The 15,039-nt window shown below is 31.6% G+C and overlaps 1 protein-coding gene across 3 annotated transcripts in view; it reads left to right on the forward strand.

Moving 5' to 3' along the window:
* Window positions 1-15,039, forward strand: part of LOC145252677 (meiosis-specific with OB domain-containing protein-like) — a 34,647-nt gene that overhangs the window by 3,212 nt on the left and 16,396 nt on the right. For 2 of the 3 annotated variants that reach the window (XM_080112493.1, XM_080112492.1), the window contains exons 2-6: window positions 355-522; window positions 5,577-5,631; window positions 10,513-10,644; window positions 12,181-12,250; window positions 13,870-14,059. In XM_080112493.1, coding sequence (XP_079968619.1) covers window positions 361-522; window positions 5,577-5,631; window positions 10,513-10,644; window positions 12,181-12,250; window positions 13,870-14,059 — 609 coding nt within the window. In that variant the 5' untranslated portion in view covers window positions 355-360. Of the gene's footprint in view, window positions 1-354; window positions 523-5,576; window positions 5,632-10,512; window positions 10,645-12,180; window positions 12,251-13,869; window positions 14,060-15,039 lie in introns of those variants that run through there. The other variant, XM_080112494.1, reaches the window with a different exon arrangement.

A 15,039-nucleotide genomic window follows, 5' to 3' on the forward strand; every position in this document is an offset into this window, starting at 1 on the left:
CATTGCTATTAGTGGCAGAGAAGGTTTCTTGTAGTTATTGAAGGAAACCAGTTTGGTCTTGGCAGCATTGAATGTGACCATCCATTTATGTCCCCATTCCACTACAGATTGGAGGTCATCCTCTAGTGTTTCTGCCATTTCTTTAGATATGTGTTCATTTGTTTTCCTGTCATGCCTGTTATAGAGTGTAGTGTCATCAGCATATTGCAAATTACAATTGATCAGAACAGTTATGAGGGTGGAAATATCATTAAAAATATGCAAACCATGAAAATATGCATTTAACTTCAGAGGAAGTTTCTTTGTTAGAAAATATTTTAGTAAAATGATTGTTTTTGTTCTTAATGTTTTTAGGCAGAAATGGCTTGGTCTGGAAAGTTTGATGATATGTTTATTGAAAATGATGGCAATACTTCTGCATGGAATCAAAGACAACCTCACCACAAAATGCCTGCAAAAAAAAATCTTAATACCAATACCCCATCTATCATACAGAATTTGCAACAAGGAATTACGATCAGTGTACGTCTTAAATAAATCTTTTTTAATCATGTTATTTATTAATTAATCTTCTTTGAAGATAATCTCTTATTTTAATCAATAATCTCATTTCAAATTTTAATGAAAACAAATTATAAATATAGGATTAACGAGAAAGTTATTGCGGTTTTTAACTTTTAAATTCAGAAGAACAAAAATTTATCAATCAGAATCAACACATTTTTGTCAACGCAAAACAAGTGTTTTTTGCTAATAACACAAACATTTTGTGTTCTGGTGGCAATGAAGTCGCTGAAAGCATTTATGATATCGTTTAGGCTTTGGAAGCATTTCTCACTCAAAAAGTTGCCAAGATGCTTGAAAAAGTGGTAGTTGGTAAGTCAGAGGTCTGGAGAGTATGGCTAATGAGGCAGAGTTTTGTATCTCAATTTGTTCAACTTCTGTTGGGTCAATTTAGCAACATGTAATCAAATCAGACATTGTCATGGAGGAGAATTGGGTCTTTTCTGTTGACTAATGTTAAGTGTTGTTTCTGATGCATTTCATCGATTTGTTGTCAATACTTCTCCCACTATAATGGTTTCGCCTGCATTCAAAAAACTGTAATGGATGAGACGGGTCGCAGACCACCAGAAAGTCAGCATGACTTTCTTTTGGTGCAACTCAGGAAGTGAGTGCAACTTTGGTGCAACTCGGGCTTCAGGAAGTGTCATGGAACTTCATTAGCATCTAACCACTGAGCATCGCTGGTTTTCATAAAGAACACACTTTTCATCGCAAGTCACAACCCAGTTCAAAAATAGGTCTTCTTGTTACGTAAAAGAAGCAAAGATGACAATTCATAACAGCATTTTTTTGGGGGTTGTCATTCAATTCATGAGGCACCCATTTATCAAGTTTTTTTGTCTTTCCACTCTTTCTCAAGTGGTTGGAAATTGTCATATACATTACATCTAATTCTTGAACAGTTGTGCATGGTTTGTCAACAACCAATGGCTGATCACTACACTCATCATCTTCAGAATTCTCATCACCTCCACAAAATTTCTCAAACCACAGTGCTATGCATTCAGTAGTGGTTCCTGGGCCAAATGCTTTGTTGATATCATGAGCTGTTTCAGAAACTTTTTGGCCTAGCTTGAATTGAATAAGAAATATATTCATATATTACTATATCAAATATATACTAAAAATATAAAGATCAAATATATAATAGAAATATATAGACCAAATATATAATAGAACTATATAGATCAAATATATTTATATATTAATATATCAAATATATTGTATGTTGGTCCCCTGACAAAAGGAGGATGGAGCTGTCCATTCGTCTGTTAATCTGTTCGTCTGTCTGCACTTTTCTCAATAATTACGCCTTAGAATTTAAAAAAATTTTGCACAAACATTAAACATGATATGAGTAAAAAAGTAACAGAACAGATTTTCCGGGAAAACTCTGGTTGCTCCCTTAGGGGTGCCTTTTTGAATTAAAATGGCTAAAATTGACACTTTTGATGACACTTTTGAAAATTGATGTCTTGGATTTTTATAACATTTTTTGAAAAATTGTAACTAACTGATTGCTGTATAATTTTGTTTGTCTATATTTCACAATAACTCATGGGCTCTCTTGGAGCTAATAAAAACACTCCATTTTTGGGACTATTTTACCATATTTGTCCAAAATTTTCTGTGTATGTCTATTTAGCAGTTTTGCATGGTGCTGAACAAATTTAAACATGTAAAGGCCTTGGGGACTGTTTGGGCTAAATAGTGGGGAGCAAATGATGGACTTAGTCATTTCTTTTTTTTGCATGGTGAAGAACTCAAATTTACATACGTTAAGCCCTAAAACTGCACCGTTTGTTCATTTTTACCAGGATTTGATGTTCCCACGGGGACTTTTGGGGCTAAATGCGGGGAGGGGGGGATGCTGAACATAGTCATTTTTTTATGCCTCGTTCACTGTACACTCGCGGGGGACTATGCATGCTTCACTTGTTTAATATTTAATCGGATATTAACATATTTTTTAATTCATCCAGATTTTTATTGAAATATTCTTCATTGGGCAATTTCTTTAAAAAATATATTGTTTAAGTAAAACACATTTAAATTTTAAGGAAAATATTATATATTCCATGTTTATATCTATAAATTCTTAAAGTAAAAGTCTCAACTAAATCCACATCATTTTTCTCTCTAGGAATTAAATTAAATGTACTATTAAACCCTTTTTTCAGTAACATAAACAGCATCAGAAAATTTATCTTGGATACAAATAGGTTGAAATACTTAATAGTGATCGGATCAAAATACCCAATCTTGATTAGTCACCTATATTGGATTTCAACCAATCAGAAAGAATTAATTGTAGGAGTCAGGCATCTGTCCTAGTTATTATGTGAGAGCCTAAGCTCTGTCGCCAGTGAAATGCAGTGAAAACCCTAATTTGCCATAGTTATAACAGTACTACACATACTTTTGGCAGGCAAACAGACTTTGACTGTTCCCTGGCTACTAGCATTTTAACAAACAACACAAATTTCCAACTTGTAAATATAACAATAGTTTGTTACAATTTTAGGGACTCAATAGTTACTCAAGTTCATAGCACTTTGTTTATTTAGACCAGTGACGTTCAACCTTTTTTATTCGATGGGCCACAAATATTAGGGGAATGTATTGTGGAATTGTTAAATTACTGAAAAATACATTTTACAAAATCATTTATTTATTAACTGTGATCAAACCAGTTTTTAAATTTTACAAAAGAATTGTTTAATACGATCCCTGATCTTGGTACTTTTTAATCAATTCTTGATAGTCAATAACAAACGTTTTACTTAGTGTCAATATTAGCATTCCTCTGTCATTAACATCCAATTTGTTTCTCTTTTTTGTAAAGATGTCAGCAACAGCTGAAAAGCCCGCTTCTACTAGCCAGAAAGGATAATATACTGGCCTCAACTAGGTCATAAATTTGTGAATTTGTTGATTTTATTTCAATATATCCAGAAACTGCTTCATTTTGAACTGTTCTGGATAACTTTGAATTTTCTTATAAATCCAAAAGTTCTTGAACTACTTCAGGTTCAAAGTTTGCTAAATCTTGAAACCATAGTGGATACATTGTGTTGATGAGTTCTTCATATCTTGTCTCAAAATCTTTCTTCAGACCTTCTAGGTATTCAGTACATTCTATGACAGTCTGAACTTGAATTGATGCTATTAAATTTTTAAACAATGATAGAGCTTACTTGTCAAATTGTGTTTTCTAGTATTTCAACTTATTTATAAAACCTTTAATCTTTTGTGAGCAAGTGATTTTCTTTCTTGGAGTTGCAAATTTAGTTCATTTATAAGTTAAAATATGTTTGATTTAATTGCATTCTTATTCAGAACATCCAAAATTTTCACAGCTTTTGTCTTTTGTTTTTGAGTAGAGTCTGCAGATTCAGATTTGAATAACAAATCTATCAAGACTGTTATCTTTGGAGCGCTACTCCTGTATAAAGTAACAATTTTTGAAATTGTTCATCTTCACAAAATTTTTCAAATAATCTGTCATTTTTATGAAATTTATTCCTGCATCAAAAGCTTCCTCCATATGATCACCCAGATGCCAAGTGTTGTCTGTGAATAATGCAGTGTACATGCATTATATGAGGAGCAACAATTTTCATCTGTGTTCATCTGCATTTAATCCTGTCTGTCATGGATGCAGCACCATCTGTGGTGATTTCAATCAAATTAGTTTATGGATTACTGTTATTATTAAAAAAAAAAAAAAAAAAAAAGAAAAAAGATATCTTCTCTATTTGTTCTCTCTCTGACAAACTAAAAAAAATAGCATTTCTTCGCTGGTGTCATTCTAATATACAAATCTAACATATGATAGCTTGATTCATCAATTGTTGTTTCATCAATTTGTATGGAAAATTTATTTTTTTGAACAATTTCTATTAATTTATCTTTAACATATTCAACCATTTCATCTTGCCTTCTCATTACTGTTGTTCTTAACAGAGGTATTTTTTCAAGCACTTTTGCCAATAAGGTCTTCAACACAAGCTAGCATAGCAGGATTAATCAATTTTTCTCTGATTCCTTGTGGTGCACCAACTTTAGCAATCATTTCTGATACAATATAACTAGGTTTTAATGTTTTAACTTGAGAAGCATTCAATTTTGTCAACTAATTTTACAGGTTTTAACTTAAAATATTTTTCCTCTACTAACAGATAATGGATGCTTTGTTTTCTGGTGAATCTTTCACTTTTCTTTCTTTGTAGGATCCTTACAAGAACACATTCAATACAAACTGTTTATTGTCATCAACTTGTTTGACAAATCCTAATAAAAAGAAGTCATCACTGTATTGTCTCACTTTTATTATTATTTTTATTTTTTTGCAGGAGGGCCTTTTTCTGCTGCTATTTTTTAAAATTAAAATTGTACAATTAAATTATAAAATACCAAAATATATAAAATAAAACATAATTAAATAATTAAAATCCTTCAATATATAAAATAATACATTTTAGTGAAATTAAAATGTTTTAAATTAAAGATATAAATTTTTTTTGATAACCAAATCAGACTTTGGACCACCAAAATTCTTCTGTGGTCCACATGGACCACGTTGAACATTTCTTAACTCTTATCCTCTTGAGTCTTTAGTTCTGATTGTTTCTAACATAATACATTAACAAGTTAATGTATTATGTATGGATAGACTTTGTCATTATTTGTGATTATGCCTCTTTTAACTACTTTTATAATTAAAATACGTTATTCCTTTTATTTTTTTAGTCACTTTTCTTTTTACACTTTTTAATTTTATTATCATATTCCAATATCAGGCCATTAGTGCAATATTGTGTATAAAAAATATTAGAATCTTACAGTAATAACCGATGTACTTGTCAACAGCGGGTTTCTCAAACCTTTCTCTTCTGTATATTAGTTCAAATGAAAACTGTTTTTTGTTTTCCTTTTTTAATATTTGTTTAAAAGTTCTATAATATCTTATTTTAGAACTGACAACTACTTAAAATATTGTTTTTCAGTTGGTTGGAGTTATTCTGATGAGAGATTCACCAAGATCCGTTTTTACAAAGAAAAGTAAGACATTCTATTAAACTGAATTAAAAACGTATATTAGAATCTTTCACTGAGACACAAATTTTGTAAAACCGTATATAAAGATGTTTTCTTATTTACAGCAATTTAGAATTTATAGTTACATGTTTAATTTAGGGGGAGGTGAAAATCTGAAAACAAAGATTTCTGTAGAAAAGGTTTGTTTTTCTTACATTTCATAAAATATAATTTCTATGTGAAATTAGTTTATCAATTATCATATATGAAATATAATACAGTTGGAACCTAAGTTATCTCTACTGAAGATAGTTGGTTTTAATATGAGTGGATGTTATGGTTATGAGATTTGGTATTCTTATATTTCATGCGATTATAAATTTCAGAAATAAGGCTGTCTCTTACTGGTATGACTTCTAAACTAAATGCTATTTAGCATGCATATATATGTTTCAGATGTCCAGTCCACCTCATCTGGTTGTGTATAATCAACTTCTGGATACATGGTACGTCAGCTCGCATGAGGACATCCATATCAGGTATAAAAGAGTTCCACTTGATGCCCAGAATGTGTCTCAGAAATTTCTGGTGCACTCTCTCCATGGCTTTTATGTGTCTACCATAAGCTGTCCAAGCCTCAGAAGTGTAAAGCAGAGATGGTAAAATACAAGATTGATAGACACTGATCTTTGTACAAAGAGTTATACTCATGTCAGACCACACTCGCTTCTCCAAGCTACCAAAAGCCTTAGTGGCACACTGTATCCTATGGTTGACCTCAGCATCCAGGGTTCCATCTCTGGCAAGAGTATTACCCAAATACACGAATGTGTCAACCACGGCAAGTCTCTGGTTTTTGACATAAATATTTGGTTCCACATATAAACTACCGGGTGGAGATGTGAACATGAGCGTAGTTTTCTTAAGACTAATAGTAAGCTCAAAAGATGCACAGGCCCCTGAAAAACAGATCCATGATACCCTGCATATCTCTCTCACTATGGGCCACGAGATCGGCATCATCTGCATAAAGCAATTCACAAACTAGGTGCTGAAAGGTCCTTGTAGATGCATGAAAACGACGAAGATCAAAGACCTGTGGTTCTGAAATGCAAATAAACACCCAGAAAACAGTTCATAAAAGCATAGGAAAGCATAGTTGCAAAATAAATAGAAAAAAGTGTAGGTGCTGGGATATCACCCTGCTTTACGCCATTGTCAACTGAGATGGGTTCTGACAGGCATCCATTGAAGTTCAGGCGAGCCTTCATATTAGTGTGGAGTTCCCTGAGTAATCATAGAAATTGAGATGGGCATCCCAACTTCCCCAGAATTATCCATAGCGCATTTCTGTTCACTGTATCAAATACCTTGGTTAAATCAACAAAAACCTGATAAAGCGGAACACAATGTTCAGTACATTTCTCCTGCAACTGCCAAGCAGAGAAGATCATGTCCATGGTTCTTCTGCCTGGACGAAAGCCACTTTGACTTTCTGGAATGACATCTGACAAGGATGGACGACAAGAGATTGCCAAAGTGCCTGTTCTATAGTGAAATTATACAAGGAAAGCATCCACAACATAAACCTAGGAAACACTTTAAGGACAACATTAAAGATAATCTTAAAGCTGTCGTTATTGATGTGTCCAGTTGGGAAAGTGCTTCCGATGATTGTAAAATGTGGTGCTCCTTGGTCTATCATGGCTGTCATAGCTTTGGGAAGAAAAAATATGAGCATGCAAAAATGAAGCGTGATATTTGGAAGAAAAATCTGTCAGATATATCAGGTCTGTTGGAGGCTTTCGTGCAGAACCACGTCTGTGATTTATATGGTAAAATGACTTTATCCGGAGCCGGCCTAGCTAGCCATAAGCAATCACATGGAGATCAGGCTTTCTTTGATGGGGAAAACACTGGGGCACAGATGTTCTATTTGCTCTGTGGTCTGTAAATTGAGTGGAGGCCTGAAGTGTCATATGAATGTCCACAGTAAAGCAGCACCAGTTGGCGTCTCTCAATCTCAGCTAAGTGTGACCTCTGTAACAGACTGTGTAAGAGCAGGGCTGGTCTGAAGAGTCACCTTCGTTCCCTCAGTAGACAGAAATTGATGCATCTTAATCACATCTCCACATGTACATATGTATGTGTGTATAAATGTATACATATAATAAAATAATAAATAAAATAAAATAAATAAATAAAAATAAATAAATCTATATATCTATAGAAGTGAACGTGTCTGTGTGTGTGTATGTGTTTGTGTACAATACGCAATAACTCTGTCAATTTTCAGTCTACAGAATCGAAATTTGATATACAGGGTACTGAGATTTGGGAAAATCTTTGTAATCCATTTTCGTCCAGAAATTTGGCTGTTAAGGGGTCAAAGTTCAACGATTTGACCTTTGAAGACTCTATTAAACTCCTCCGCCAATTTCAGGTATAAACACTTGAAATTTTAGATATAGGTTCCTTGGACATGGATCTAACTTAATAACTTGATTTGAGCCCAAAACAATAAATGTTAAGCGGTCAAAGTTAAAAAAAATTTAACCTCTGCGATCTCTACCAAATTACTCAGACAGTTTCTGATCTAAGCATTTTAAGGGTATTCAGAGATAGGGCAAGCTTTTTAATAGGTTTGGGTCAAAAATTTGAGCTACCAATATATAAATGTATGTATGTTTGCATGTCTGCCTAAAACTTTCGACAGAGGCAGTGGATTTTCACAAGATCAGTATTGTTTTGAAGCTCGACCCTTCAGACCGCAAATACCGAAAAATTGGCTAAAAACATTAATTTCTTCACCCTCAACTGGGCACTTTTCAACAGGGAGGCGTCGCTTTTTCACCGATATTTTCGAAATCATCCCCTCTTTTCAATTGTCTAGCCTTAATTTAAACCTACGTCACTTCCGGTTTGGCGGTGGTCGTAACAGCAAAGATGTCATGTTTTTTCCCGTTCTTTTCCTCCTTCGCAATACATGTTGGAGCCTGCCTTCCTACTACCACTTTTTTTGTTTTTTTGCTCAACATACACCTCCAAACACCCGGGCAACGCCAGGATGAAATGCTAGTCAATAAATAAAAATAATAATAAAAAAATTATAAAATGTATCAAATGAAATAACAAAAAAAAAAAAAAATAATGATATTTTAACAGTACATGGAAATGGATCTTGGCCTTCGGGCCGGGATCAAAGTGTAGTATCTGTTCTGCAGATGTTGCACGTAAGATAATTTGTACCAGTCAATGGAGAGGAAACCCTCTATACTGGTACAATTATTATTTTTGGTAACCAGAGTGTCCCTTTTAGGGGAGCTGGTTTTTACCCCACATTAAAAACAGCCTTGTGCCTAATTTGCTTTGGTGGGGAAGCAAATAAATACAATAAAGCAAGGGAAAGATGGTCTTCTTCTGTCAAGAAGTGTCGATCACCATAATGAATGAATGAGAAAAGTCTATATTCCAAAGTTCATGACGTTGACCGTCTTATAATTTATTCCTTTAATTCAGTTGAAATTTAAAATTCTTGACAATATCAATTTCAAAATGGCGTAATGTAAACATATTATAAGGTATTTACAGCTTCTCTTCCAATTTTCGGATTTTAATCATGTCAAAACGCACTTTTGATGGATTTATTGTTGTTATTTCTTCTGATGAGTTAAAGGCAAATTAGATTCACTGATTGATATAATAATTAAGTGATTGATTTTGTGCTACCAAACAGATACTGTCAATAATTGTAAATGTCAACTGAATTAAAGGAATAAATTGTAAGATGGTCAACATCATAAACTTTGGAATATAGACTTTTGTCATTCATTCATTATATTGCTCTGTAATTACATTGAGCTTCTTAAATAAGGATTGGTATATATTATAAAAAAAATATGTGTGTGTGTGTACTACATCTACGTACCCACCATTGCCAAGTACATATTTACTTTATTTACATTGTTTTACATTTCTTTTTTTTTTAACTGTCATGTTTTGCAAAATATTTTTATATGGACGAATACAGAGTTACGTCCCTTTTTAAAGATTGCAGCCATTTGAAAATAATTCCCTCCTGGACAAAGTATTTTCTCATAGGATTTACATTTTATTTATCCTAGCAACATGTTGCAAAATGAACACAAAATTAAAGACTAATAAACTAGAATAAAATATTGATTTTGTGAGGAGAAAATTATTGATAACAAAGAAACGATAAAGACTTTACATAATGTCCATGAATAATTTATGGTTTTCTTTTTTGTGTTATTTTTACCATCCTTTGTTTTATTTGAATTACATAATTGTCAATGACTACTAACACAGACCATGGAATGAGTAAACTAACAAGTGTTTATATTTTTCTGCTAAGCTTTCTAATGTTAACAATTAGATATTTGTTTATTCATCACTGATATTAATTTTATATAACACACAATTAACACCTTCAGTTTTTCAATATGTCTTATTTTTCTTAAATATTATCTTAAATACTCCAAAGAGCGTGATATGCCATTAAGCAAACAAAATTCAAACTTTTATTTTTGTTTCTCTAAGATTTCTTTTTAAAAAATATTTTATAAATGTTCTTTACATGAAAATTATCAAATCCAAATGAATTTGTTTTTCTGAAGCAATTACACTAGAACCCCGAGATACGGTGGCCCTAGAATATGTTTTTTTGCAGGTTACGATGTGGAATACAATGTTTTTCTGGTCCCTGGTTATGGTATTTGCCTTGCCTTACAGTGTTATTTATAATGTTATTTGATTATATACATGTGTATTATATGCTGTACTCTATTTTGTTATTAATTTTTAATGCTGTATCCCGGGGTTCTACTGTATTTCAAATTTCTTTAACTTTTTATGATTATCAGTGTTTATTGCTATTCCTGACAGCTCCTACAAAAGAGAGATATTGCATAAGCCTAACATTACGCGACTCTGTTGATTGGTTCATCAATGCTACTTATTGGGGAGAGAAAGCTATGATTAATAGCATATCTGAAAGTTTTAAAATTGGAGAAGTTGGTAAGTGTTTTATTTTATTTCTTAGAAAAGATCTACAAGAACTTAGTTCTAAAAATAGAACAAGTGTTCTTAAAAAAAAAACGTCTGTAGAATGATATTAGCAAATTTTACAATACAGACTGATTAATTTTTGCCTTAGTGAAAAAATGCCAAATAAACAAACAACATTTGCATATGTAGTGTATATCAATCAATATCAATTTCCAATTACTTTGCTTGGGGGTCAGTCCTTTACTGTGATAAAGTGTTAAGATATTTGAGTAATTTTTTGTATCTATTCTGAAAAAGATGAAACATTATTAAATGCAAGAAATAACAAAAATTTTTTTTTTTAATTTAGCAACTTGTTAAGACGATAAGAAATAAATGTTCATAAATAATGGAAAACTTTAAGAACGTTACACAGAAAGGAAAGTGTATGTCTGCCAGGAATTATTAAGTATACATGTATGTTTCAGCTAGAGTGTGCTATAGGCATCTGTTACACAGTGTTGTCAAGAATAAATAGAAAAGTAAATCTTGCTGATTCTAATAATATGGGGGACAGATTGGGATATTGGCCATTTGTGAAAGAGAATGTGTACAATCGAAAAACTAGGCTTACTCTTATCAGGTGTGTAGTTCAAAAAACCAATCCACTCTTTTTGGTAGATATTAAAATCCACATATTCATATGATCCTAAGAAAGTGCTTCATCTATACTTTCAGAAATGTAGTTGAGTAGAATACATTCCAGAGTCAAGGAAGAATGTTGTCACTAATTTTCCTTACTTTATTTGTGTTAACATTATTATTATTACTATTTAATTTAAAGATTGTTTGAACAATTAGGAATTTATAGTGAAGAAAAGGTTGTGCAATCTCTAATCACACTGGGATGACATTGTTTAAATCTAATTACAAGAAATTCAAGACGACTGCAAACAATGTCAGGATAGAATGAAAAGGACTAGTTTGATTTCAAAGTTTTCTTTCACTAGTTGCCCTAGCAAAGATTATAAGTCTAGTTCACCCTACTATCTGATCCCTAATTGGGGTGGGAGTAATGTACGGATTCATAGCTTTCCTAAGGGAATTAGTTAGTGATGCAGCAACTCCAATAGAACTCATAGGAACAAGACATACCAAGCCCCTACTACTGCTGTTGCTGCTGCTGCTACTACTACTACTACTACTACTACTACTACTAGTGCCACTGCTGCTGCTACTACTACTGCTACTAATAATACTACTGCTATAAATACATGAATTGTTATATATATTTGTAAATTGCTAAAATGTAACATGAATATTAGGCAAGAAATGTTAGAAATTGATGATATCTTTTCATGAGAAAAGCATAACTCATTCAGAATTCACTGTAACTGATTATTTCAAATCACATATAGAAATTTTTGTCAATTTTTTAATAACACAAAGTAAACCAATAATGCACCTGGTATAATCTGTTACTTGAAAATGATTTGAAATCTGGACTCGGAAACTAATCAAGCAAATTGCAATGGTTTTGTAAAATAATTTTATTTTTCATTTCAGTTGAAATACATAATGCAATGGTTATGGCAGCCAATTCATTTGATGAAAAATTTAAACCCTGGTCACCAAGGTATATATTCATGTTTGGAAGAAAACACTTGTGAACTTTCAATTGATACAATCAATCTTATAATTCAATAATATATATATACAGACTTTCTATTTGTTTTTACATAAGCAGTAATGTGTTGCTACACATTTATGGGCATGTTTCGGTCAGCTAGTTACTAACAACTAGAGACCTCTTCAGGCAATACAGCTTATATATTGATTGAGTTTTGTATTGGATTTAAATGCCATTTGTTTCAAGAAAAAGAAAATTTCGAAAGAGTGTGTTGATTTTGTTTATTAAAAGACATGGCTCATTTTTTCCTATTTCTTTTTTTTTTTCTTTTGCCAAAAATGATAAAATGATTTCGAGATAAGCATCACCTTTTTTGCCTTCCCAGGCACAGTCATGCTAGTCTTTACTCTTCACACATAAATATGAAGAAGTTAAGCTTTCAGAATTTTGCATGTGATAAAATACCAAAGGAAGGGGTGGGTAAGCTTTGATCTCGTAATGCCAGTACCTTTTAATTTGTTGAATTTATGAAGGAAAGAAAATGATATTTTCAATAACAAAAAGTATTAGAAAAGATTTTATCTATTTTTTTTTTTTAAATAAAGAATATATTTTTGAAATGAGGTGAATACTTAATAGAAACTTATATGTTGTAATAGCCAAACTAATCCTATGTGTATATATATATATATATATATACACACACACACACACACACACACACACACACACACACACACACACAGGATTAGTTTGGCTATTACAACATGCTCACAGACACATATTTGGTCATATATTTTGCAACTATAAAATTTCTCTCTCTCTCTCTATATATATATATATATAGAGAGAGAGAGATAGAGAGTGAGGGAAAGATAGAGATAGAGAGTGAGTGAAAGAGAGAAAGAGAGAGAGTGATATATGTAGAGAGTGAGTGATATATGTAGAGAGAGAGAAAGAGAGAGCGATAGAGTGAGTGAAAGAGGGAGATAGATAGATAGATAGAGAGATATATATAGAGAGAGAGAAAGAGAGAGCGATAGAGTGAGTGAAAGAGAGAGAGATATATAGAGAGTGAGTGAAAGAGAGAGAGAGAGACATTGTAGCTGACAACACTGCAGATTATGTATCTGCTCTGATTTATTAGAACCTGGAAACTATGAAACCTCCAATTCATTTCTAAACCTTTATATGTTATATATTGATCGCTTTTGACATCATCCTTTAAGCAAACATTCAGTTTTAAACCAATTATTTTTTATTTATTATATTTATTAATTTCTTATTTGTTTGTCTTTCTTTTTTATTTTGAGAAATTCAGGTTAAAATTGTTTATTTGATTTTACCACTGTTCATAAATTCGTAAGTAACATTCAAAAGATGGCTGCCTTGTAGTGTTTTATTATATATTTATTACTTTTCATCAATTCTAATGAGAAAAATTTCTCTGGCAAAACATGTTTATGAAATGAATTATTTATGACGACTTAAACTTTTTTCCATCTTGTCATTTCTAACCAAATTTCTAATTGTGAAATACAAATAATGATGATCGATGTTGATATAACTCAAATTCAAAACTGTCTCTTTCTTTCTATTCTTTTCAATATTCTTTGTTTTTTTAGCCCATTTACTTTGAATCTAAGTGAGTTTAGCAACATCACTTTGTACACAGGACCTGACAGAGATAAATACCTTTCCTGCAGTCATCTTCCTATCAAACCTGCCAGTGACTATTACACTTTGGAAGATGTGAATATCAATGGTCAAACACTTCATGGGGAAAATGTAAATTTATTAGTTGCTGTTAAGAAGGTAAATATTTTGCATTTTTGTATTAATTTAATGATAAATCTTCTTTTTCTCTTTCAACCGGCTTGAATATTAATCCCAGGATTGGTTTATAATATTCAAACACGTTGGGCTTTTTAATAATCGGAAAATATTTAAAAAACAAAACTATACTGACATTTTAAAAAGCGTACAAAATAGAACTTACACACCTGAAAAAAGTTAAATTTTGTAAAAGTTGAGCTTCTATTAAAAGACCTTAAAGTTATTGCAATTTGATAACATTTTGAGGATCGCCATCATTTTGTATCATTTAAGTATTGTTTAAATCACATTCAAATCATAGGTAAAAAATAAAGTAAATACCATTCCTAAGCAATTTCAAGTTTCTATATCTTATGGTTTAAAAATGCATAGTGGACACATGTACAGGCAGCCAATCATGTTAGTATAAATAAATATTGCATGACGATTGTTACGATCCAAATAAAATCTGAAAGAGATTTAATTCAAAACACTTTATTTAATTTAGACCGTTAAGTTAAAATATTAATAATGGTCTGATTTAAATAAAGAGTTTGGAATTAAATCTCTTTCAGATTTTATTTGGATCATAACAATCATCATAAATAGGACAATAATTGTCAATATTTCATAAATTAAACATCTTTGAAAATATAGCATATCTTTACGAAATGTAACATAATTTTTGTTACAAACACTAAATCTCTGTTACAGTGTTTAATTCATCATTTCTTTGTGTGAGTGAGAAAAATGTTTTCAGGTTTTATATTCAAAGGTGGTGAAATTACTGTTTATGGTATATTTGGCGCCTCATGCTCTCGTTACAGAAATGTGTTGCTTGATAATTTATAAGTAAAAACAAACAACAACAACATTATAAAACCCTCACTTAAAGGTTCCCAGAAATTTTTAAATCCAAGAAAAATATTTACTTTTTAAATTACAACATAATAACACAAAGAAATACAAGAAATAGAAAT

Source organism: Euprymna scolopes, chromosome 29 (genome assembly GCF_053919585.1).
Source record: "Euprymna scolopes isolate OS-2025 chromosome 29, ASM5391958v1, whole genome shotgun sequence".
In the NCBI taxonomy this organism is placed as follows: domain Eukaryota; kingdom Metazoa; phylum Mollusca; class Cephalopoda; order Sepiida; family Sepiolidae; genus Euprymna; species Euprymna scolopes.